The 20986-nt window shown below is 39.4% G+C and overlaps 1 protein-coding gene across 1 annotated transcript in view; it reads left to right on the top strand.

Moving 5' to 3' along the window:
* Positions 1–1061: 1061 nt before the first annotated feature.
* The window catches only part of Adam17 (ADAM metallopeptidase domain 17), a 55132-nt gene continuing 35207 nt past the window's right edge, over positions 1062–20986 (top strand). Inside the window, exons 1-2 of the mRNA XM_027937737.2 lie at positions 1062–1700; positions 13253–13385. Coding sequence (XP_027793538.1) covers positions 1604–1700; positions 13253–13385 — 230 coding nt within the window. The 5' untranslated portion in view covers positions 1062–1603. The remainder of the gene's footprint in view (positions 1701–13252; positions 13386–20986) is intronic.

The following is a 20986-nucleotide window of genomic DNA, read 5'->3' as shown; positions in this document are numbered from 1 at the left end:
TTGATAAAGATGAGCTTCAAACTGGAATCACAATTTGGGTCCTGGTTTGTGAATGGGAAAGAGTACCTGAAATTCAGATTGCTCCTGAAAATCTGGGGCTTCTGATTATGAGAAGATGAATTAGGTTTTATCCCCACCCTGGATACTGGGAACACTGGGTGATGTACCGAGCTACATCTCAACCCCTTTGTCTTTTTTATTTTGAAATGGGGATTTGCTAAATTTCCCATGCTGGCCTAGCAGTCAAGACCCTCCTGCCTCAGCCTCCTGAGTTGCTAGGATTGCAGGGATTCACCCCCAGCCCACTCTTTGCAGGTGGAAAAAGTTTGGCCCTATTTGGATAAACTTTAGTCAAAGTAAAACAATAATTAGCCCCAGGACTGTAGCACAAACTTGTAGTCCCAGCTGCTAGGGAGACAGAGGAAAGAGAATCACAAGTTGAAGGCCAGCTTGGGCTATTTAGGCCGACATCATCTCAAAACAAAATAAGGCTGGGGGTTTTACTCAGTGGTACAGTACTTGCCTAGTATGTACAAAGCACCGGATTTGATCACCAGTACCTCAATAAAACAAAAATTTGTATCCAACCTTTTTGGAATGCTTTATTCAGCTACATAAACACTAAACTTCACAGAGGTAAAATTCTGCAAAGGATTGCAAACTGCCCGTCCAAGCTAAATGTATCAAGTAGAGGACTTAACTATACAAACTTTGTGGATGGATTCTGACTCCTGGAGTCAGAGGTAAGGAGTCGGGTCTTAGGATTCTAGCACCTGAAAATGCTGTAGACCCTTGCCTGAGCAAAAGCGCACCGCACTCATTATTGTCCCCAAGCCCTTTTTTTGTGACAGCAGAGGCGCGGAGGTATGGGCACCAAAGAGTGGGCTGGTGGTCAATGCCAGGCGCGGCCTTGGTCCCTAGGGGCACTGCGGCTGGCCTCATGCCTCCGCCTCCCACCCGAGCACGCGCGCAGAGCCTGCGGCGTCCAGCCAGCTGCGTCCTGTCGACCTCTGATGGACTTCACAGCTCCTTTAACCGAAGGACTGACAGGAGTCCTAACTGCTCGTGGGCAGCACGGAGAAGGCAGCGTCCGCACGCGCCTCAGGGCGTGCTCGCGAACTTCTGCCTTCCTTCTCCGCGGTCGCTCGGACACGGTGCTGGGTCGAGTCAGGGCATCGCGGGCCGAGGCCAGGCAAGCGCCGGTCGAGCTCGGACCAGAAGCACTACGCAGGCCGCGAGCAGAGAAAGAAGGCGGCCGGCGGCCTAAGAGCCCGACGCGTCCGCGCGGAGCGGGGCGGGGCGAGCCGGGCCTCCCAGCATGCCGCGCGGCGCCGGCTTCCGGCTGTGGGCGGTGCGGGGGTCCGCGGCTGCCGGAAGCAGGCAGAGCCGGCGCTCGGAGCGCCGCCTGCACTTCCGGGGGCCTCGCTCCTGGCTCTAGAGTTCTCCCGGTAGGCGGCGCGGGAGGGGAAGGAGGTCTGAGGGGCCGGGCCGGGTGGATCCCTTCCCCAATGTGAGCAGTTTTCCGAGCCCCCGTCAGACGAAGGCGGCCGAGAGTGGTGGAGCGGCGGCCGAGAGTGGTGAAGCCGGCGGCCGGGCCGGGAACATGAGGCAGCGTCTCCTCTTTCTGACCAGCCTGGTTCCTTTCGTGTTGGCGCCGCGACCTCCGGACGACCCAGGCTTCGGCTCCCGCCAGCGACTCGGTGAGACCCGGGGACGAGCCGGCTTCGGCCGCCGAGGAAGCGAGGGGAGCGGGCCCTGGCAGGTGTTCGGGGGCGGGGTGCGGGCGACGGTGGCGCGTCCCCGGTTTCCAGGGTGGGAAGGGGGTGTGGCGCTGCGTTCCGGGGAGGGTGGCGGTGACGGGCTCCCGGTGGGTCTCCTGTGGGGACGGGGCCCGCTGCAGTGGGCTGCGAGGGCAGCGAGGGTCGGGAGGTGTGGCCTTGCCGGGCAAAAACCGGGAGTGCGGCGTGCCGCTACCGAGGGCGGGGCCCGGAGCTCCCGAGTTCCTCCCGCCCTCCAACCGCGGGCTGGAATCTCTGCCGCGGGAGGCACCGCCGGGCGGCGTCTCTTCGGGAGGCGGCGACTGCAGAGGGTTTATTTGCATTTCCTGGCGGAATTTGGGTTTTGGAGTTGGGTTTTGTCCTCATCCTCTGCACGTTCTTATTTACGTTGTAGTTTATTGAAAGCGCTTGGGGAGTAGGCGGAAGCTAAGACCTGCCAAACCAACTGCGAGGCTGCCGCCGTGAATGTTTTCCTAATTTAAGAAGAAATGAGCAGGCATGACCAATCTGATCAGTTTTGAGCCTATAAAATAAAGGGTCCCTATTAGATTTTCTGGAGAGATTGGATTTTAAGGATGGGTGCAAGTGAGCTTATACTGTGTTAGGGTCCTTTATGTTTTAAAAGTTAATGCAATACCGGTCCGTTAATTAATAATAGAGTGTGAAACGGTATATGTTTTCTTATATAATGGACAAAAATTAAAATTGTCTGATGGCATTTTCCCCCTGGTACTGGGGATAGAACTCAGGGCCTTACATGTGCTGGGCAAGCCTCCAGCACTGAGCTGACATCCTATCCCCTAATAGGGGTATTAAAGGTGATTAATAGGTGTTGAGTATTCCCTCCTAAATAACTGCCTTGTGGTTGTCTCATTTTGAAATGAATTACAAAGTGACTTTTTAAGAAAAGGCGCAAGGGAGCCAGTTAGGAAGTGCTAAGTCAGTAAAGTTGAAGGAAAATTTTGAAGTGTGGTGGTCAGGATGGACAGGGTAAGGATCTGCTTAATTTTAAGTATAAATTAATGAAAAGGAAAAACGAGTTTTAAGATACTAAAATTATATTCATCTGTCTGACAACTTTTTACTTTTTATTATCATTCTCTTGTTTTCAGTTGAAAAAATAAGCATACAATGTAGAGGAAAAAGCATTACTTCTAGACTGATTCTCAGCAACATTTGCACATCATAGGTTTTTTACCCAAGCTGATTTTTTAATTAGTGCAGACCATCTGCCAGAAAACTGCATAGACTTACCCATTTATTCATCAAATGTTTGAAGCACTCATACTGTCCATGCAGTATTAGGAATGACATCAGAAATACAAAGATCAGAGTATATCCATCTTTAAAAACTGTGGCATAGCCCTGTGTGGTGGTACATATCTGGGAAGCTGAGACAGGAAAACCGCAAGTTCAAGGCCAGTTTGGGCAACTTAGTGAGACCCTGTCTCAAATTAAAAAGGGCTGGAGATGTAACTCAGTAGTAAAGTGCCTCTCGGTTCACTTCCCAGTACTGAGGGGGAGGGAAAACAGCTTATAGCATAGCAGAATAGAGACTCATAAAGAGATCTAAACAGACACTTCTAAAACAATGTGGAGAAAAGTGCTGGACACATTATGGCAGATATGATCATGAAGGGGCTACTGAATGCAGTCTAAGAAGGGAAGCAAGGCTTCATGGGGGAGGTGATAGTTGAGCCTAGACTTTAAGGTTAGGTAGGTGAGAAGGGAAAATAAGGGTACTTCTGATGACAGACTAAAAGGCTGTTAGGATTAGAGACTGTTATGAACTTTAGAGATTGTGTCTAATTTTTTTTTTAATAGGTTCGAAAAATGGGTCTTAGAAACTTGTAGGGAATTGTTAGATTTACACATTGATAAACATATATGCCTTGTGGGCATTTGACATATTGACTTTTGTGTATGTTGGACAGCACAGAATGTTTGACAGTTCAGGATGTCATTTTTTGCTTAAATCTTTTTTTTTCCTCCAAGTATAATTTCTTTTATTTATGGCACTTTCCCCCTTTTGTTTTGAAGCACTGTTGTTAAGTATGTGTTTTAGTTAGCTTTTTGTTTCTGTGACCAAAAATCTAAAAAAAACAATTTTAAAGAAGAAAAGTTTATATGGGGGCTAATGGTTTTGGAGGTCTCAGTCCATAGGTAGCCAGCTCTATACCTTGGGGAACAAGGTGAAGCAGAATATCATGGCGGAATTTTGTGGCAGACGAAAACAGCTGGGATCATGGCACCTAGGAAGCAGAGACACTTCTCTCACCAAGGACAAAGTCACGCCCCTTAACTCAATCTTATTATTAAGATTGAGTTGGTCAAGACTGACAAGTAGTTTCAGACCATGGTTTTTTTGTTTATTAGCCTTTTGTCTGCAGATGTTATGTACTGTAGTACTAAATATTGATTAGGTATATATAGGATTTTTTTCTAAAATATATCTATTTATTTATTTTGTGGTACTGGGAATTGAACCTAGGGGCTTACCACAAAGCTATATCCCTGGGATTTTTATTTTGAGACAGGGTCTTGCTAAATTACCAAGGCTGGCCTTGAACTTGGTAATACTCCTGCTTCAGCCTTCTGAGTTTCTAGAATTTCAGGTGTTTGCCTCCATGCCCAGCTTATAACATTTTTCTTTTTTTAAAGAGAGAGGGAGAGAGAGAGAGAGAATTTTTTAATATTTTTTAGTTTTCGGCGGACACAACATCTTTGTTTGTATGTGGTGCTGAGGATCGAACCCGGGCCATACGCATGCCAGGCGAGCGCTCTACCGTTTGAGCCACATCCCCAGCCCGAGCTTATAATGTTTTTCTGAAGAGCAGTAATACTTATAATAAATAGAAGCCTGACTTTTGGAGTACTCCGTAGGTCACTAAAAATGATTTCAATTGAACTGTTATGAATTGCATAATTTAGGAAAGTTATGAATCATATGAGCTTAGTCATGATGATATCTAGTTTTAAAGTTGCAGCAGGGGTGTATAAGTCTCACTTTGATTTCAAAATTGTTTTCCCTTTGAGTTACTCTTAATGAAAGAGGATGTAGTGGGTGGAAGGAAAAAATGTAGGTCACAGATGAGGGATGAACATTTGTATTTGAAACATATATTTGAAACTTGAGGTTATTGGCTTGGTGATTCTCCACATAACAGTACTTATTTCATTAACAGCACCATTTTGCTCAGTATTTTGACATGTGGCTTCCTCTTTTCGTGTTAATTTTGCTTATAAACTGCATTCTTTTTTAACCTAAACACTTAACGATCCTAACTGTTCTGAGGGAAATTAATATAACTATTTTGTGCTAGTCAAAGAGATAAACTAGGATAAAATGAAGAGTCGAGCAAAGAGCTGTGATAGGGAAACTGGAGAAATCTTTTTGACTTTCACAGAATACTAGATATGTCCTGCAAGGCCAAGTATGGTTGATTTTTTTGGATCCTTCATCAGTTTCTATTTGTGAGAGATGTTAAGTTTATACAACTGGAACTGTTAATTTGAAGAAAGCCTGAGAAAAGTTGGTAGGGAAGAAGGGTCAGGGATAAGTTTCACTGGGGTAGGGAAGTGAAATGAAGGACTTTTCATATATTGTATCTCTTAACTTAGTTCTTAAATTAGCCATGGAGTTAGGTACCTCAATACTCCTCCCCCCCCTTTTCTTTTCCCCCCTCTTTTTAAATTTTATTCGTACTGGGAATTGAACCCAAAAGTGCTCTACCACTGAACTACATTCCCATCCCTTTTTATTTTTTATTTTGAGCTAAGAGTCTCACTGAGTTGCCAAGGCTGTCCTTAAACTTGGTATACTCTTGCCTTAGCCTCCCAAGCCACCGTGGTTACAAGTGAGTGCCACTATGCCCAGTGGTCAAAAGCTCTTGGTGGGGATTAATTACTGGAGGCTGATGAAACTCCATCCTCCTTTACTGGTAAAAACCCGTAAAATTACATGTTTAGCTCCTAGATTCTGGGGTTCCTGACCTACTAGAGAGCACTTCTCTCCTTATCCCTTAGATTCAGGGAGGGATTCATCCTTGCTTAGGGTTTTACAACCTGTTCAGGCAGCTTCTCTCTTCCTCTGTATTTTTGAGAGTGCTAAAGAGCTGGTCTTGTGTCTTCTGCACTGATACTGTAAATACTTCATAGCAGTCCTTTTCCACTTCTGACATCAAGAATAGAAGCATGATACTGATGGTGTTATTTGGGGGGTACTTTTTGTATTTCATACAGTAGAGCAGTTAGAGAGTAAGCAGAGTACTACTGTAGGGGTTCTTCATTACACTTGGAGATTGTATTCTAGGAAAATGCAGTTTGCTGCAAAAAAAGAAAACATTAAGGTCCACAAACATTTCCTTCTATGACAATTTATTTACATTGCTCTCAGATACATGGTACAATTATCTATGTGTATGTGTACAGCTATATATATATATATGTGTGTGTGTGTGTGTGTGTATATATATATATATATATACACACACACACGCACACACATTTTTATGCTTATATTTATATAAGCAAAATTTATACCCTTTTGAGGTTTAAATATTAGTTTTAACTTAATATCAACTTTTTAGTTCATAGTATGATGACCTAAAGTATAGCCTACTTTCTTTCTTTGAACTTATCCCAAATACAGAACAACTCAGGTGTAAGAAAAGGATGGAGTTGAAAGTTTATCAAATCTCTTGTAGGCTATTTCACATGTATATTCATAGGGGGTTTATCATAGGCCTAAAACTCCTGACTTGTCTTTATTCTTCTTTTAGAACATTTAGAAGGAGCAAAGTATTAGCTGTTTTTTTACTGCTGATATCAGTGTTGAGAATCATACTATAGCATAGTTTTGCTTTCTTCCCACTTAAAATCACTGTATGGCTTATCAAGTAACACATTTGCAAACGTATGATGACTTAATACAAAAGAAGTCCTGTGTAAGTGGGCAGTGTAATTGAGAATTGTATATAAGAAACAAGACAGACTATGTCATTCTAGAGTTTTTCATCATCCAGTCCCTCCCACCCCCTCCTCCCATGAATTATGCTATATCTACCTAGGTATCCAGGCCAGAAACCTAGGAGTCTTTTGGTGATTTCTGCCTGGTTTGCTCAGCATCTTACCCACTGATTTCCCAGATTTCAGTTTTCTTCCTCTTTGACACATTTTCCACACTGGGGTTATAATGATATTTCTAAGTAACAGCTGTTGTCCTTGTCCAGAGTCCAAAATCCTGCATTTTGTCCCATGGTCCTTTAACCTGACTTCTGTCTGCCTCTCAAGCCTCACACCTCCTCCTCATCATCTTTTTTTCTTTTTCGATACTGGGGATAGAACCTACAAGCATTCTACCACTGAGCTGCATCCCCAGCTCTTCTTTATTGATTTTATTTTGAGACAGGGTGTGGCTGAATTGCCAGTGCTGGCCTTGAATTTGGGATCCTTCTGTCTCAGCTTCTTGGGTTGCTGGGATTACAGGAATGTATCATTGAACCCAGTCACTTCATCTTTTCTTTCTGTGCTGTTGTGCACCACAGCTTCATTGAGTTGCTCTCACTTCTTTAAGTCATAGATTATCTGTTTCCTGAGGACTGCAGCATGTTATGCCATCTACTTAGAAACTCTTCCTTCTTTCCCTTTTCTTGATGGCAACCTTATCCTTTTGATTTTAATACTGCTTCCCTAGGAAAGCATCCTTGGCTCACCAGGCAGGAACCCTGCCCCTGTTGTGTCCTATAACTTCCTATAACTGCTCTCTCGGCAAATGACACACTTTATTATAATTTTGTTTGATCTCTTCCCCCAGTATGAACTACTGGAAATATATTTTTCTGTTATATTGGTAGTGCCTGAAAGATAGGAGGTTTTTAATAAGTATTTGTTAAATAAATGCATAAATGGAATCTGTTGGAAAAGAGAAAAAAAAGTATAGAATATGGGTTTAGAAAAAAAGAAGTGAAGGTGGGGTGATAAAAGATACAAAAACAGTAAGGAAGGGTGCGGTATCTCTAAGCACCATTAGGCAGGAAGGTAAGTGGGGGCAACTATAAACTGTAGCTCTTGACAGAGAAAGGGAGGAGTAGATAGGGGACACCTTAAATAATAAAATTCTAATATATATATATATATATATATATATATATATATATATATATAAATAATTAATTTAATTAATTTTGAATTAAATTGTGTCTTTTATTTTGTAATTTGTGTTTGTAGTTGGCTGAAATGAGAAAAATCTCAGTTATTTAGGGTGATGGCTGGATCAACTTATAGAAAGTTGAGATAGCTGCTCTCATTTTAAAGAGTAATTAGCAGAATTACTGATAATTACAATTAAAATTGTAGAATTTTAAAGAGTCCATGACCAGATGCTGAGCAAAGAAAGATCATTTTGGTAACACAGTTTTTAGGACTAACTGTAATAAACTTTATTGTAAGTAGAATGATGGTTTATACTCATTTATTAAGAGATTTAAATGTAGAAAAGATAATCTTTTGGGAAGGAAGTGTTTGAATTCTGTTGAAAAAGCTCTAGAAAATTATGATTACCAGTGGTTACAGTTTTGAAAGTGAAGTGCAGTTGAATATTGAGTATCCAGAGCATCCAGTGCCCCCACCCTTCCATGAATTATACTATATCTACCTAGGTACCCAGACCAGAAACCTGAGAATCTTTTGGTGATCTCCATTTGGTTTGCTCAGCGTCTTACTGATTTCCCAGATTCCGATTTTCTTTCACTCTGGCACATTTTCCACACTTCTCACTTGCTAGTGAGAAGACAATTTCAAGAGCAGTAAATAGCTCTAATTTGGCTCCAAAGAGAGATCTGTTTTTACTAGGTGGTTTGTGATGGCTCCAGGACATCCAATTTGGATTATCTACTCATTAAAAGAGAATAAATTGCAATGCAAACATACTTGTTAAGTATTTTAAAGTATGTTAGGAAGCTACATTTAAAAAGTGCTTATTATAGAAAATACACTCAAATACTGGTGATGTTACTCTCTTGTCATTTTTTAAGGCCTGTTTTTATAATAATTAAGATCATGCAATATGAACAGTGTATTTTAAAATCTCCCTTTGTTTCATTAACATAGCATAAGTATTTTTCTTTTTTGGTATTAGGGATTGAACCTAGGGGCCCTTCACTACTGAGCCATATTCCCAGCACCCCCCCTTTAAAATTTTTTTTTTTTTTAGTTGTTGATAGACCTTATTTTATATGTTTATATGCGGTGCTGAGAATCCAACCCAGTGCCTCACATGCCAGGCAAGTGCGCTACTGCTGAGCCACAACCTTGCCCCCAGCTCTTTTTAATTTTTTGTTTTTCAGACCTTAAAAAGTTGTAGTAGCCAGGTATGGTGGCACACGCCTGTAATCCCAGCTGCTTGTGAGGCTGAGGCAGGAGGATCAGGAGTTCAAAGCCAGCCTTAGCAACTCAGGGAGGCCCTAAGCAACTTAATGAGACCCTGTCTCTAAAAATATAAGAAGGGCTGGGGATGTGGCTCAGTTGTTAAGTGGTCCTGCGTTCCATCCCTGATATAAAAAAAAAAAAAAAAAGTGTAGTGTACAGCATTTTAAATGGTTGCAGATTTTTCCCTGTCATTTGGACGTTCTAGAACTTATCCAGCTGTTTCCAGTTATTAATTTACTTTGATTCTTTTGTTATAAAAATTAATGTTGGGGCTGGGGTGGTGGCTCAGCGGTAGAGTGCTCGCTTAGCTGTTGGAAGCCCTGGGTTCAATCCTCAGCACCACATTAAAAAAAAAAGTAAATAAAATAAAGGTATTGTATCCAACTACAACTAAAAAATAAGTATTTAAAAAAATAATGTAAAGAGGAGTAGTGAATATCCTTGTGCTTAAAGGTTTTTTTTTTTCTTCAATTTGACCTGTTCCTTACTTTAACTTAGTTAAATGGTTTTCTTTTTCTTTTAATAAGAGAGTTCTTCTATTGTGATGCAGCCACATCAATGTTTATAGCAGCTCAGTTCACAATGACTGGACTAGGGTATCAACCTAGGTGTCCCTCAATAGATGAATGGATAAAGAAAACGTGGTATATATACTCGATGGAATATTACTCAGCTTCAAAGAAAAGTGAAATTATGACATTTGCCAGTAAATGGTTGGAGTTGGAGAATATCATGCTAAGCGAAATAAGCCAATCCCACAAAAGCAAAGGCCAAATGTTTTCTCTAATATGCAGATGCTAATTCACAATAAGGCGAAAGCACTAGGGAAGAATAATGTCACCTTAAATTAGGTAGAGGAAAGTGATGGGAGGGTAGGGGAGGGAAGTAGAATGAAACAGAAACTATTACTGTATTGTATATATGTGACTACATGACCAATATGATTCTGCAACATGTACACTCAGAAAAATGAGAAATTATATCCCATCTATGTATGATATATCAAAGTGCATAAATGCATTCTACTGTCATGTATAACTAATTAAAACAAGTAGAAAATTTTTTATAAAAGAGTTCTTACTGTGTTATTCAGGCTGGCCTCAAATTTCTGGATTCAAATGATCTTTCTGCCTCAGCCTCTCAAGTAGCTGGAGCTACAGGCAGGTGTCAACATGCCTTGCTTATATGATGATTTTCAGACTTGAATTCATGAAAATCCCCTAGGAGGTTTGTTAAACAGATTTCTGGACTCCATCCTGAGAATTTCTGACTGAGAGATCTAAGGGCAGGCTTGAAAATTTGCATTTCTAACACATTCCTAGATGATGCATACACTTTGAAAACCATTGACCCATGTTATTAACAATGAAACTATAATACTGAAGTTAAGTTTCTAAATCAGTAGGAGTGATTATGATCTTGAATGAAACTAAGTTCATGTACCAACCTGTGTCAGGGAAGTTGAAGGGCTGAAGGAGTGTATCAGCATCTAGCACTGAGAATTGGTGCAGTTGGTTGACATGAGTGTGGATAGATGTAAGGTTCTGTGCTGGGTGTTGTGAGTTAAATATTCTGTGATGGATAAAATAAAAAGCTCCTTTTTGGCTATTTTATACTCTGGTGGTGAGATAAGTATGTCATAACCATAAAGTACCAGAAGAAAGGTATAAACAAAGGACTTTAGAATTCAGAGGGAGGGGGCTAGGGGTGTGGCTCAGTGGTTGAGTGCTTGTGGTGCTGGTTTCAATCCCCAATACTACAAAAACAAACAAATAAGTAAGAAGGAGGGGAGATCATGTTTTGTTGACATGTGTTAAAGTAGGATACTGAAAAGTACAAAGTTCTAGGAGAACTTGCTGATTTTAGAGGAGTTTCAGAAATATCATATCAATAAAACTTGAGAATTTCAGCCAGTCAGGCCAATGTTCAAAACCCAGTTCTATGTCAGATTAGCTTTATGAAATTAGATAAATCACTTATTCTGCATCTGTTTCTCATCTGTAAAATGTGGATAATCTCTCAGGGATGTTTGTGGAGATACTATATTAAAAAACCCAGTATGGTGCATTATAGGGAACACTTAGAAACTGGTGGATAAAGCTAGGTGCAATGGCACACACCTGTAATCCCAGAATCTTGGGAAGCTGAAGCAAGAGGATCATGAGTTCAAAGACAGCCTCAGCAGCTCAGTGAGGCCTTAAGCAACTCATTGAGACCCTGTCTCTAAATAAATACCAGATAGGGGGATGTAGCTCAGTGGTAGAGTGCCTCTGGGTTCAATCCCCAGTCAAAAACAAAACAAAAAAACCAAAAACATATTGATGAATAAATGGTAAGCTGTTGAAGATTTTCTGTTGGTGCCACTGAGCATTATGACTAGCAGGGTCACCAGGCACAGTGGTACCCATCTGTAATCCCAGCAATTTGGGAGGCCGAGCAGGAGGCTTACAGGTCTAAGACCAGCCCCAGCAATTTAGTGAGAATCTATGTCAAAAAAATTTTTAAAAGGATGGGGATGTAGTTTCAGTTGTAAAGTACCCTTGGGTTTAATCTCCTATACTAAGAAAAAAATATTAGCAAGGTCGAATCACCAACAGTTATCCATTGGTAGAAAAGTGATTAATCCCTTTTGAAACAGCTTTCCTCTAGATTAAATTTAAAAGGAAAATTTGTTAAAAAGAAGATGGTTGGTCTCAGCTAGTTGTGGTGGTGCATGCTGGTAATCCCAGCAATTTGGGAAGCTGAGTCAGGAGGATCTCAAGTTGGAGACCAGCCTCAGCAATTTAGTGAGACCCTGTCTCAAAAATAAAAAGGACTAGAAATATAGTTCAGTTTAAAGTGCCCTTGAGTGCAGTCTCTAGTACCAAACCAACTAAACAAACAAACAAACAAAAACCCGAAGGGTGGTATCTAGAAAGTGTGTAAATTGCTGCTACTTTATTTATTCTAATTTTAAGTTAGAAGCTTGGATAAACTTTTATTAAAGTAAAAGGTAGCAGTGGGCCTGCCCTTAGCCTTCTTCAGGTTTGTATAGTGTACAGTGGCAAAGCACTATTCTGCCTTTGACCACTCTGGTAGGAAAACTGGCCTTACCATTCCTCCTCTCTTTTATCTTGCTTTTGTGTCCACAACATTGACGTATTTTTTGCGTGCATTGTCTATCTAGGTCTCCCACCTTAAAATGAGCTGTTAGGCAAGGACACCTCTGTTAATGCTGTGTTTCAGCTTTTGGACTTAGTGTCTGGCTCATAGCAGGGGATGACTGACTGATGAATGAATACTGATTGAGGATATTTAGGTGAAGGAGAAAACTATTGGGTTGATTCTGTTTTTGATTTTTTAACTTTTTATTGACATAAAATAATTGGACGTGTTTATGAGGATGATTCCGTCTTTTAAAACTTAATAAAAAAATTTTGTGTGTGTGATATTAGAGATTGACCCTAGGCCTTGTGTGTGCATGGTGGCCAAGTGTGCTGCCACTGAGCTACAACTCCAGCCCCCAAATTAGTATCTTAACATGCAGTTTATATTAAGAATGCCCTAATTGTCTCAAATCTTTCCACAAAAATCCAAAAAGATTGACATATTATGATTGCTTGCTGTGTTCTTAAATCTATTATGTCTCCACCCCTCCCTTCCTTCCTTCCAAAGCCATTTATTTTCTGAAGAATTTGGGGTCATTTGTTCTTGAATTCTGCATCCTGAGTGTGGCTGATTGCTTCCTTCAGTTATTATTTAACTTGGCAGCATCTAAAACCTCTATGTCTTAAGAACTAGAATTTAGATCTTCATCATATTTAGTTTAGATTTCTTATAGTACTCCAGGGGTTAGGGATGTAGCTCAGTGGTAGAGCTCTTGCCTAGCATGTGGAGGCATGGGGTAGAGGGGGTGGGGGAGAGATACCCTATTGGTTGTGAAGTACATTTAGGTGCTTCGTAATTATTGCATCAGAAAGAGCTTATTGTTTGGCACTCTCATTTTAGTGATAATACAGCTGATGAGTAGGTGCAGGTGCTAATCACCTTTTTTACCTTTTTTTCAGAGAAGCTTGATTCTTTGCTCTCAGACTACGATATCCTCTCTCTTGCCAATATCCAGCAGCACTCCATAAGGAAAAGGGATCTACAAGCCTCAACACATTTGGAAACATTACTAACTTTTTCAGCTTTGAAAAGGTAATTTGAATTATTTATAAAATAATATTGGGTCAGTGAGGGGCTTGGTTTGGCAAAAGCAGAAATCTTAGGAAAAATCACATCATAAAGATTTGTAATTGATATAATTATAGTCTGTCATACATGATTCCTATTCTGAAATTCATACTGATGAGTGTTTTCTTAAAAAGTGAGTGATGTAAAGGTATTAATTATGGTGAAATGTTTATGAGATTCTAAGAAGGAATTTTAATTTTTTATTGTTTTTATTTGGGGGATATTGGGGTTATTTTGTGGGGGTACCAGGGATTATACCAGGGGCACTTAACTACTGAGCTACATCCTCAGTCCCTTTTATTTTTTATTTTGAGGCAGGGTCTCACTTAGTTGTGTAGGGCCTTGCTAAGTTACTGAGGCTGCTTTGAACTTGTGATCTTCCTGCCTCAGCCTCCTGAGCTGCTGGGATTAGAAGTGTGTGCCACCCCGCCCAGCTAGGGATTTTTACAAATTGAATGCTTATAATACTTTACATTTTCAGTATAACCAACCAGGTACTAAATATTATCTTTACTTTATGTGTGAGGACATGAGATAGAGAAAAATGTTTTGTTTAGGACCCACACATAGACCCCACACATAATGGTGGACTGGGTCTAAAATTGAGCTCCTCTTATTTCAACCATAAATTGATTGATGTGCTTGATTTGGGTAGTAATTTTAATCCATGCTGTTTTGCAGATTTATTTATTTATTTTTTAAATGAGCATTTTTAAAAAATGAGGTAACTTTTTATTTTCATAGCTTTATTTTATTCATTTATTTTTTTATGTGGTGCTGAGGATTGAACCCAGGGCCTCCCATGTGCTAGGCAAGCCCTCTACCACTGAGCCACAACCCCAGCCCATGTTTTGCAGATACAAACCAGTTCAGTAATTGCAGACCTCATTCTAGAGTCTGTAAAGAAACTTTTTATCCAGTATTAAAAAATAAACACTAGGAGAATGTAACTGGCCTGAATTATTGTTTGTTTATAGGATAGACTTGTATCCCATTTTTTTTTTATTTTAATTTTTTAAAAAATTTTACAGTAGGATGCATTTTGACATATTGCACACAAATGGAGCACAACTTCTCATTTCTCTGGCTGTACATGGTACAGAGTCACTCCAGTAGTATAATTATGCATGTATATAGGATAATAATGTCTATCTTATTCTATTGTCTTTTCCATCCCCACAACCCCACATCTTCCTTACTCCAAAGTTCCTTTATTCTTTCCTATCCCCCTGTTCCACTTATTTATTTATTTACAGCCTCCACTTATGAGAGAAAACATTTGGCTTTTGGTTTTTGGGGATTAGCTTATTTCACTTAGGAAGATATTCTCTAATTATATCCATTTGCCTGTAATTTTCATTCTTTAAGGCTGAGTAATATTCCATTGTGTATAAGTAACACATTTTCTTTATCCATTCATCTGTTGAAGGAATCTAGGAAAAGTAATATGTGTGCCTGCTTAGGGGCTGGGTATGGTAGTGTTTGTCTGAAATCCCAGTAGCTTGGGAGTCTGAGACAGGAAGATCACAAGTTCAAGGTCAGCCTCAGCAACTTAGTGAAACTCTGTCTCAGAATAAAAAGGGCTGGGGATATGGAGCTCAGTGGTATATATTCCCTGGGTTAAGTCCCCAGTACCAAAAAACAAACAAACAAACAAACAACTACATACAGGCTGGGATGTATTTCATTGGTGGAACATTTGCCTAGCATGTGAGAGGCCTGGTTTCCATCCCCGGTACTCCAAAATATAAAAATACTAGAGAGATTTTAATGTTTTTCAGTTTTTTTAAATTATATTCACATTTTCATGACCATACATCCTGTGTAAACTTTTTTTTTTTTTTAAATATTTATTTTAGTTTTGGGTGGACACAACATCTTTGTTTGTATGTGATGCTGAGGATCGAACCCGGGCCGCACGCATGCCAGGAGAGCGTGCTACCGCTTGAGCCACATCCCCAGCCCCATCCTGTGTAAACTTCTAAAAATTTTTATTGTATGTTTTTTGGCGCATGAATCTTTTGTGCACATGATATGTGTAGGTATAGCTGGCCTTCCGTATCTGAATTCTGTGTGCATGGATTAAACCAACTATTGATCAAAACTCTTAGAAAGAAATTTTGTTTATATTGAGTATATACAGATTTTCCTGTCATTATTCCCTAACAATATAGTATTGTATTTATTTGTTTTATGTATTAATTTTTTTGTAGTGTTGGAGGTCAAACCCAGGGCCTTGCTTATATTAGGCAAGTTTTTTTTTTTTTCTTGTTTCAGTGCTGTATTTTATGCTTTCTCTGAAATAGTAGCTTAGATTGCTAATGCTGCTGCAGAATCAAAATTAAAATTCAGATCTATTGATTCTCAGTTATCATTCAGGGATTTTGATGGTTATATTGTCTTTCCTTATTCACACATGTGATTACTTCTGAACCCTGGGGCCTAGTGTTCAGATCCATCTTACCCATTAAGTCTTATCAGTCTCTGGTCTGTGGTTTCTGGTGCATTATTCTTTAAAAGTTCTGTAAGAGTCTGAGATTAGAGACAGATGGCAAACTTGGGTAGAGTTTGAAAAGGCATAGTTAGGATCAGTAATAAGAAGAGTAAAAGACTTAGTGGTGGTTTATATAATCCTTCAAGTCTTTTTATATATGAAACATGAAGGTAGAAAATGAGTATCATTATTAATACAAATTCCTGAAAAGTGGTGGATAATTAAAGCACAAACTACAAAGTATCATAACAACAACAACAGCAACAATCAAATGTTTTGTTCTAATAGATTACAAAAAAAAAAAATTCAGACTTATCTATTTCTCATACAACATTAATCCTGAGATTAACTAAAAAATTTAGAGAAAAGTGAATGCATAAAAATGTACATTCCTAGAATAAAACCTACTGACAATGCTCAATCAAGCAACACATAGCATTTCCCAATAGCCAATAGCTACTTTTTTTTTTTAAAACCACTGAGCTACATCCCCACCCTTTTAAAATTTTTTTTTTAATATTTATTTTTTAGTTTTCGGCGGACACAACATCTTTGTTTGTATGTGGTGCTGAGGGTCGAACCCGGGGCCGCACACATGCCAGGCGAGTGCGCCACCGCTTGAGCCACATCCCCAGCCCATAAATTTAATTTTTTAAGAGTCTTGCTACATTGCTCAGACTGGCCTCAATCTTGTGATCCTCTTGCCTCAGCCTCAGGGATTACAGACATGCACCACCATGTCCAGTTCATTTGTTCTGTTTTTCTGTGAACTGTACAATTGTTTGTATAAAATTTACATGTGTTAGGTATTATAAGTAATCTAGAGATGATTTAAAGTATAGGAGAGGTTATATGCCATTTTATATTTGGGACTCAAACATCCACAGATTTTGGTATCTGAAGAGCCTCCTGGAAATATTCCCTCAAATACTGGAATACTGTAGGTGATACAGACAATATAGATACACATTATTATAAACAGTCACATAATTTCCAGTGCATAGAATTTAGCAACTCTTGACTAGTACTCAACAAGTGGATATTGTTTAATCAAATTGATTTTTTTTGCTATAACAAACAGCGCTTTAATGAATAGCTTTGTAGATATACCTTTTTTGGGTGGTGGGATAGGGATTGAACCCAGAAGCTCTTTACCACTAAGTCACTTCCTTAACCTTTTTTTTTTTTTTTTTTCCCCTAGCCCTTTTTAAAAATTTTAAATTTTGATTGAGTCAGGGTCTCCCCAATTGCTTAGAGTCCTGCTTAGTTGCTGAGATTGCCCTTGAACTTGCAGTCTTCCTGCCTCAGCCTCCTAGTTGCTGGGATTACTTGCGTGTGCCACCATTCCCAGCTCTTTTGGGTGTGTTTTATTTATTTATTTATTTATTTATGTATGTGTAGATGGACACAACACAATGCCTTTATTTTTTTAATGTGGTGCTGAGGATTGAACCCGGGTCCTGTGCAAGGCGAGTGCTCTACTGCTGAGCCACAATCCCAGCCCTGGGTGTGGTTTTTTTTTTTTTGAGAGAGATAGATTTTTTTTTTTTTTTTTTTAATATTTATTTTTTAGTTTTCGGCAGACACAACATCTTTGTTTTCTATGTGGTGCTGAGGATCGAACCCAGGCCGCACGCATGCCAGGCGAGCGCGCTACCGCTTGAGCTACATCCCAGCCCCTGGGTGTGTTTTTTAAAAATATTTTTTCAGTTGCATATGGACACAATGCCTTTATTTATTTATTTTTATGTGGTGTTGAGGATCGAACCCAGTGCCTCACATGGACAAGGCAGGCGCTCTGCCACTGAGCCACAATCCCAGCCCTCTTTTGGGTGCTTTTAAAGGTTACATTTATAGGATAATTATTCAGTCAAGGATGTGAATGTTTTATTTATTTATTTATTTACTTATTTATTTTTTGTGGTGCTGGGGATTGAACCCAGGGCCTTATGCATGCAAGACAAGCACTCTATCAACTGAGCTATATATCCCCAGCCCAGGGGAAGGTATTCTGTAGTTTTGATTTTCATTTTATGTGAAAATGAGCACCTGTTCATTTATTTTATTTTTTCAGTCAGTTGACTTTTCACATTCTGGGACCATTTTTCTATTGGATTGTCTTTTTGACTACTAAATTGTAGTAGTGTTTAGAACATTAAAGAAATTGGTCCATTACTGTACATTACTGATTATTTTAGGCAATTACAGGCATGTGCAACCATGCCTGGCTGTTATTCCTTTTTTGAAGACACAAAAAGAAAAATAAATAAAAGGCGCAAAGATGTTAGATAATGTGCCTAAAATCTCTCAGCTAGTAAATGGTTGATACAGGATTTGAGCACAGGCCTAATTCCAAGGTTTGTGTTGTGTCTGTTGTACTGATGAGAGTTGTTGAAATGGATATGATAAACTGCAAGGAAGGAGTAAGAGCAAGGGGAAAGGAAAGAAAGCAGAACTCAAGATTAAGCTTTCTGGGTTTCTGTTAAAGCTTGATTTGGGGTGGCCTGTAAAATCCTTGCCAAGGGGCAAATATTTGTATGTCTTGTGTATTTCTCTTCCATGTCTCATAGACGACATTGGTTCATTAAGAAAATGTTGGGCTGGGGATGTAGCTCAGTGGTAGAGTGCTTGCTTAGCATGTTTGGGGCTCTGAGTTCAAACCCCAGCACCACAAGGGAAAAAAAGAAAAAGAAAATGTTAAATAATATGGGCAAGTTTGTAATTTATTTTTCATAGTTTTGATCTTAAATGTTTAATGGAGGGCTGGGGATGTAGCTCCGTTGGTAGAATGCTTGCCTTGCACAAGGCTCTGGGTTCAATCCCCAGCACCACAAAAATAAATAAATAAATAAACAAACTAATTAATAAATGTTTAATGGGAAATATGTCTGCTGATTTATGAGAATTTCATGCCAGGTGCTTTAAAACAGGTTATTTAACCTTCAGACCAGTCATTTAGTCAATATTTTTGCCATTTGCATAGATGAATGCTAGGTTCGTAGATTAAAGCCAAAGGCAAAGAGTGAGTAAGTGGAGGAGATAGGATTTGAGCCAGGGTTTTCAGAATCAAATCCCAGTAGCCTTCCTTTTCTACTACATTGTGTTATTAGAGCTTAAAAAAAAAAAAAAAAGAGTTGACATGATGAGTGCATATTATGACTGACCTCACCTTTGTGAATACACTTATTGTGTTGAACCACAACACAAGGAAAAGACCACCGACTCTACTTTTAAACCAAATTAAAGCAAGCTTATATTGTGTACACAAAGAAAACTGGCCAGCAACTGTCTCACCCGAAAGCTGGGCCAGAGAACAGCCCAGCTCTCAGGGAAGAAAATGTTTTTATAGCACAAAAAGTTACAAAGAGGAGTGTCTTGGGAACTTAGAGCTAACAGGGTTCTGGCAAATGAAATACAAGGGCAGATGGCAGACTAATGACCTACATGACTTGATGTTTCAAGGTAGGGAGTAAATTCAGATCTTGACATCAGAATTTATGAGGCACTGCTGAGGTTTCAGAGAGGGTTGTTATCTGGTCAAGGAGAGCCAGGCATGGGTGCGTTCAAGGCCCGGGCAGGGAATCCAAACAAGTTTGGAAATCGCAGTAATTTATAGTAAACACAAATGAGCTTTTCATGACTTTGTGATGTGATGGCTTCCAATCTTAAAGTGGGATTAACTGAGTTCATCAGTTACTTAGTGGTAATGGTAAATAAGTAGATTGTTTTAAAATAATAATGGAAGGGAAAAAAATAAGCCAAGATTACACAAAGGTTGGAAAGCACAGAATGCTGAGAAGACTGAATTAATTAATTTTATGAAAAAAAGGAAAATGTTTAAAATTTGTATTTCCTCTTTGGTGTACATCGAGAAATACTTATCTAGGGCTAGGGATATAGCTCAGTTGGTACAGTGCTTGTCTTGCATACATAAGGCCCTGGGTTCGATCCCCAGCTCCAATAAAAAAGAAAGAAAGAAATACTTATCTAACTTAACAAAAAAGTTGCAAATGTTTTTTTTTATAATGTTTTCAGATTTTTTTTTTTTTTTAAAGCTAGATGTTTTTCCTAAAGGTGAATTATCTCGAATTATTTGAGGAGGGTAGGACTGAAAGAAATTAAAGTAAGGGCTGGGCGTGGTGGCGCATGCCTGTAATCCCAGTGGCTCCAGAGGCTGACCTGAGGATCGTGAGTTCAGAGCCAGCCTCAGCAAAAGTGAGACGCTAAGCTCTAAATAAAATAGAAAATAGGGCTGGGGATGTGGCTCAGAGGTTGAGTGACTCTTGAGTTCAATCTCCAGTACCCCCGTCTCCACCCCCCTCTCCTAAAAAAGTAAGATGCCTGATAAGATGGACCATTAAAAAATAGGAAAATAATGGTAATCCAGACTGGTTAGTACTAGTCTGTTATTACAGTAAATTCTGAAATCAAAAGAAAGATAAATTTAAGTTTGTAAGTAAATAATTTTACATAACTTTAGGAGGATAAGTTAAGGTAAATTTTGAAAGAACCTTAAAAATAATATGATTCATAGAGAGCTTTAAAGCTAAATAATAAGGATTTATAATAGGGATGCTTTGTAATAGGGTTGCTCTTGACAGTTCTCATCATAACTGAAGGTGAAAAAAATTATGACTGAGAATGTGTGGGAAGATACAGTTTTGGATAGCAGGAGAAAATGTTCTAAAGTTTTAGGAAATAATGTTCTATTTTGTTTCTTTCACTCTAACCACTAAAAACCACAAGCAAACTAAAATTACCTTGTGTGCTCAAAAGTTAAAAATATTTGTTGCCCCAGGAACTGTTCCAGTCTGGATTTCTTCCTGGCAGTTCAAAGACTCAAGCAGACCCATGGGGAAGCAACATTTCATATTTTCAACACCACAGCTGACAAAATTTGTTCCTGTGGCTGAGATAAATAGCATGCCTTTCTTTGTCTTTGGTGTTCATGAGCACATTGAAAGGGCTCTGTAAATAATAATTGAAAAAATCTTGCTCACCATCCCAATTTTTTTGTCAGAGCAACAAACTGTAGAAAACAAAAAGCCCCATCTAAAGATCCGAAGGGCAT

Source organism: Marmota flaviventris, chromosome 14, assembly GCF_047511675.1.
Source record: "Marmota flaviventris isolate mMarFla1 chromosome 14, mMarFla1.hap1, whole genome shotgun sequence".
NCBI lineage: Eukaryota > Metazoa > Chordata > Mammalia > Rodentia > Sciuridae > Marmota > Marmota flaviventris.
Note: the sequence above shows the minus strand (reverse complement) of the source record. Positions and strands in the feature narration are given on the sequence as shown.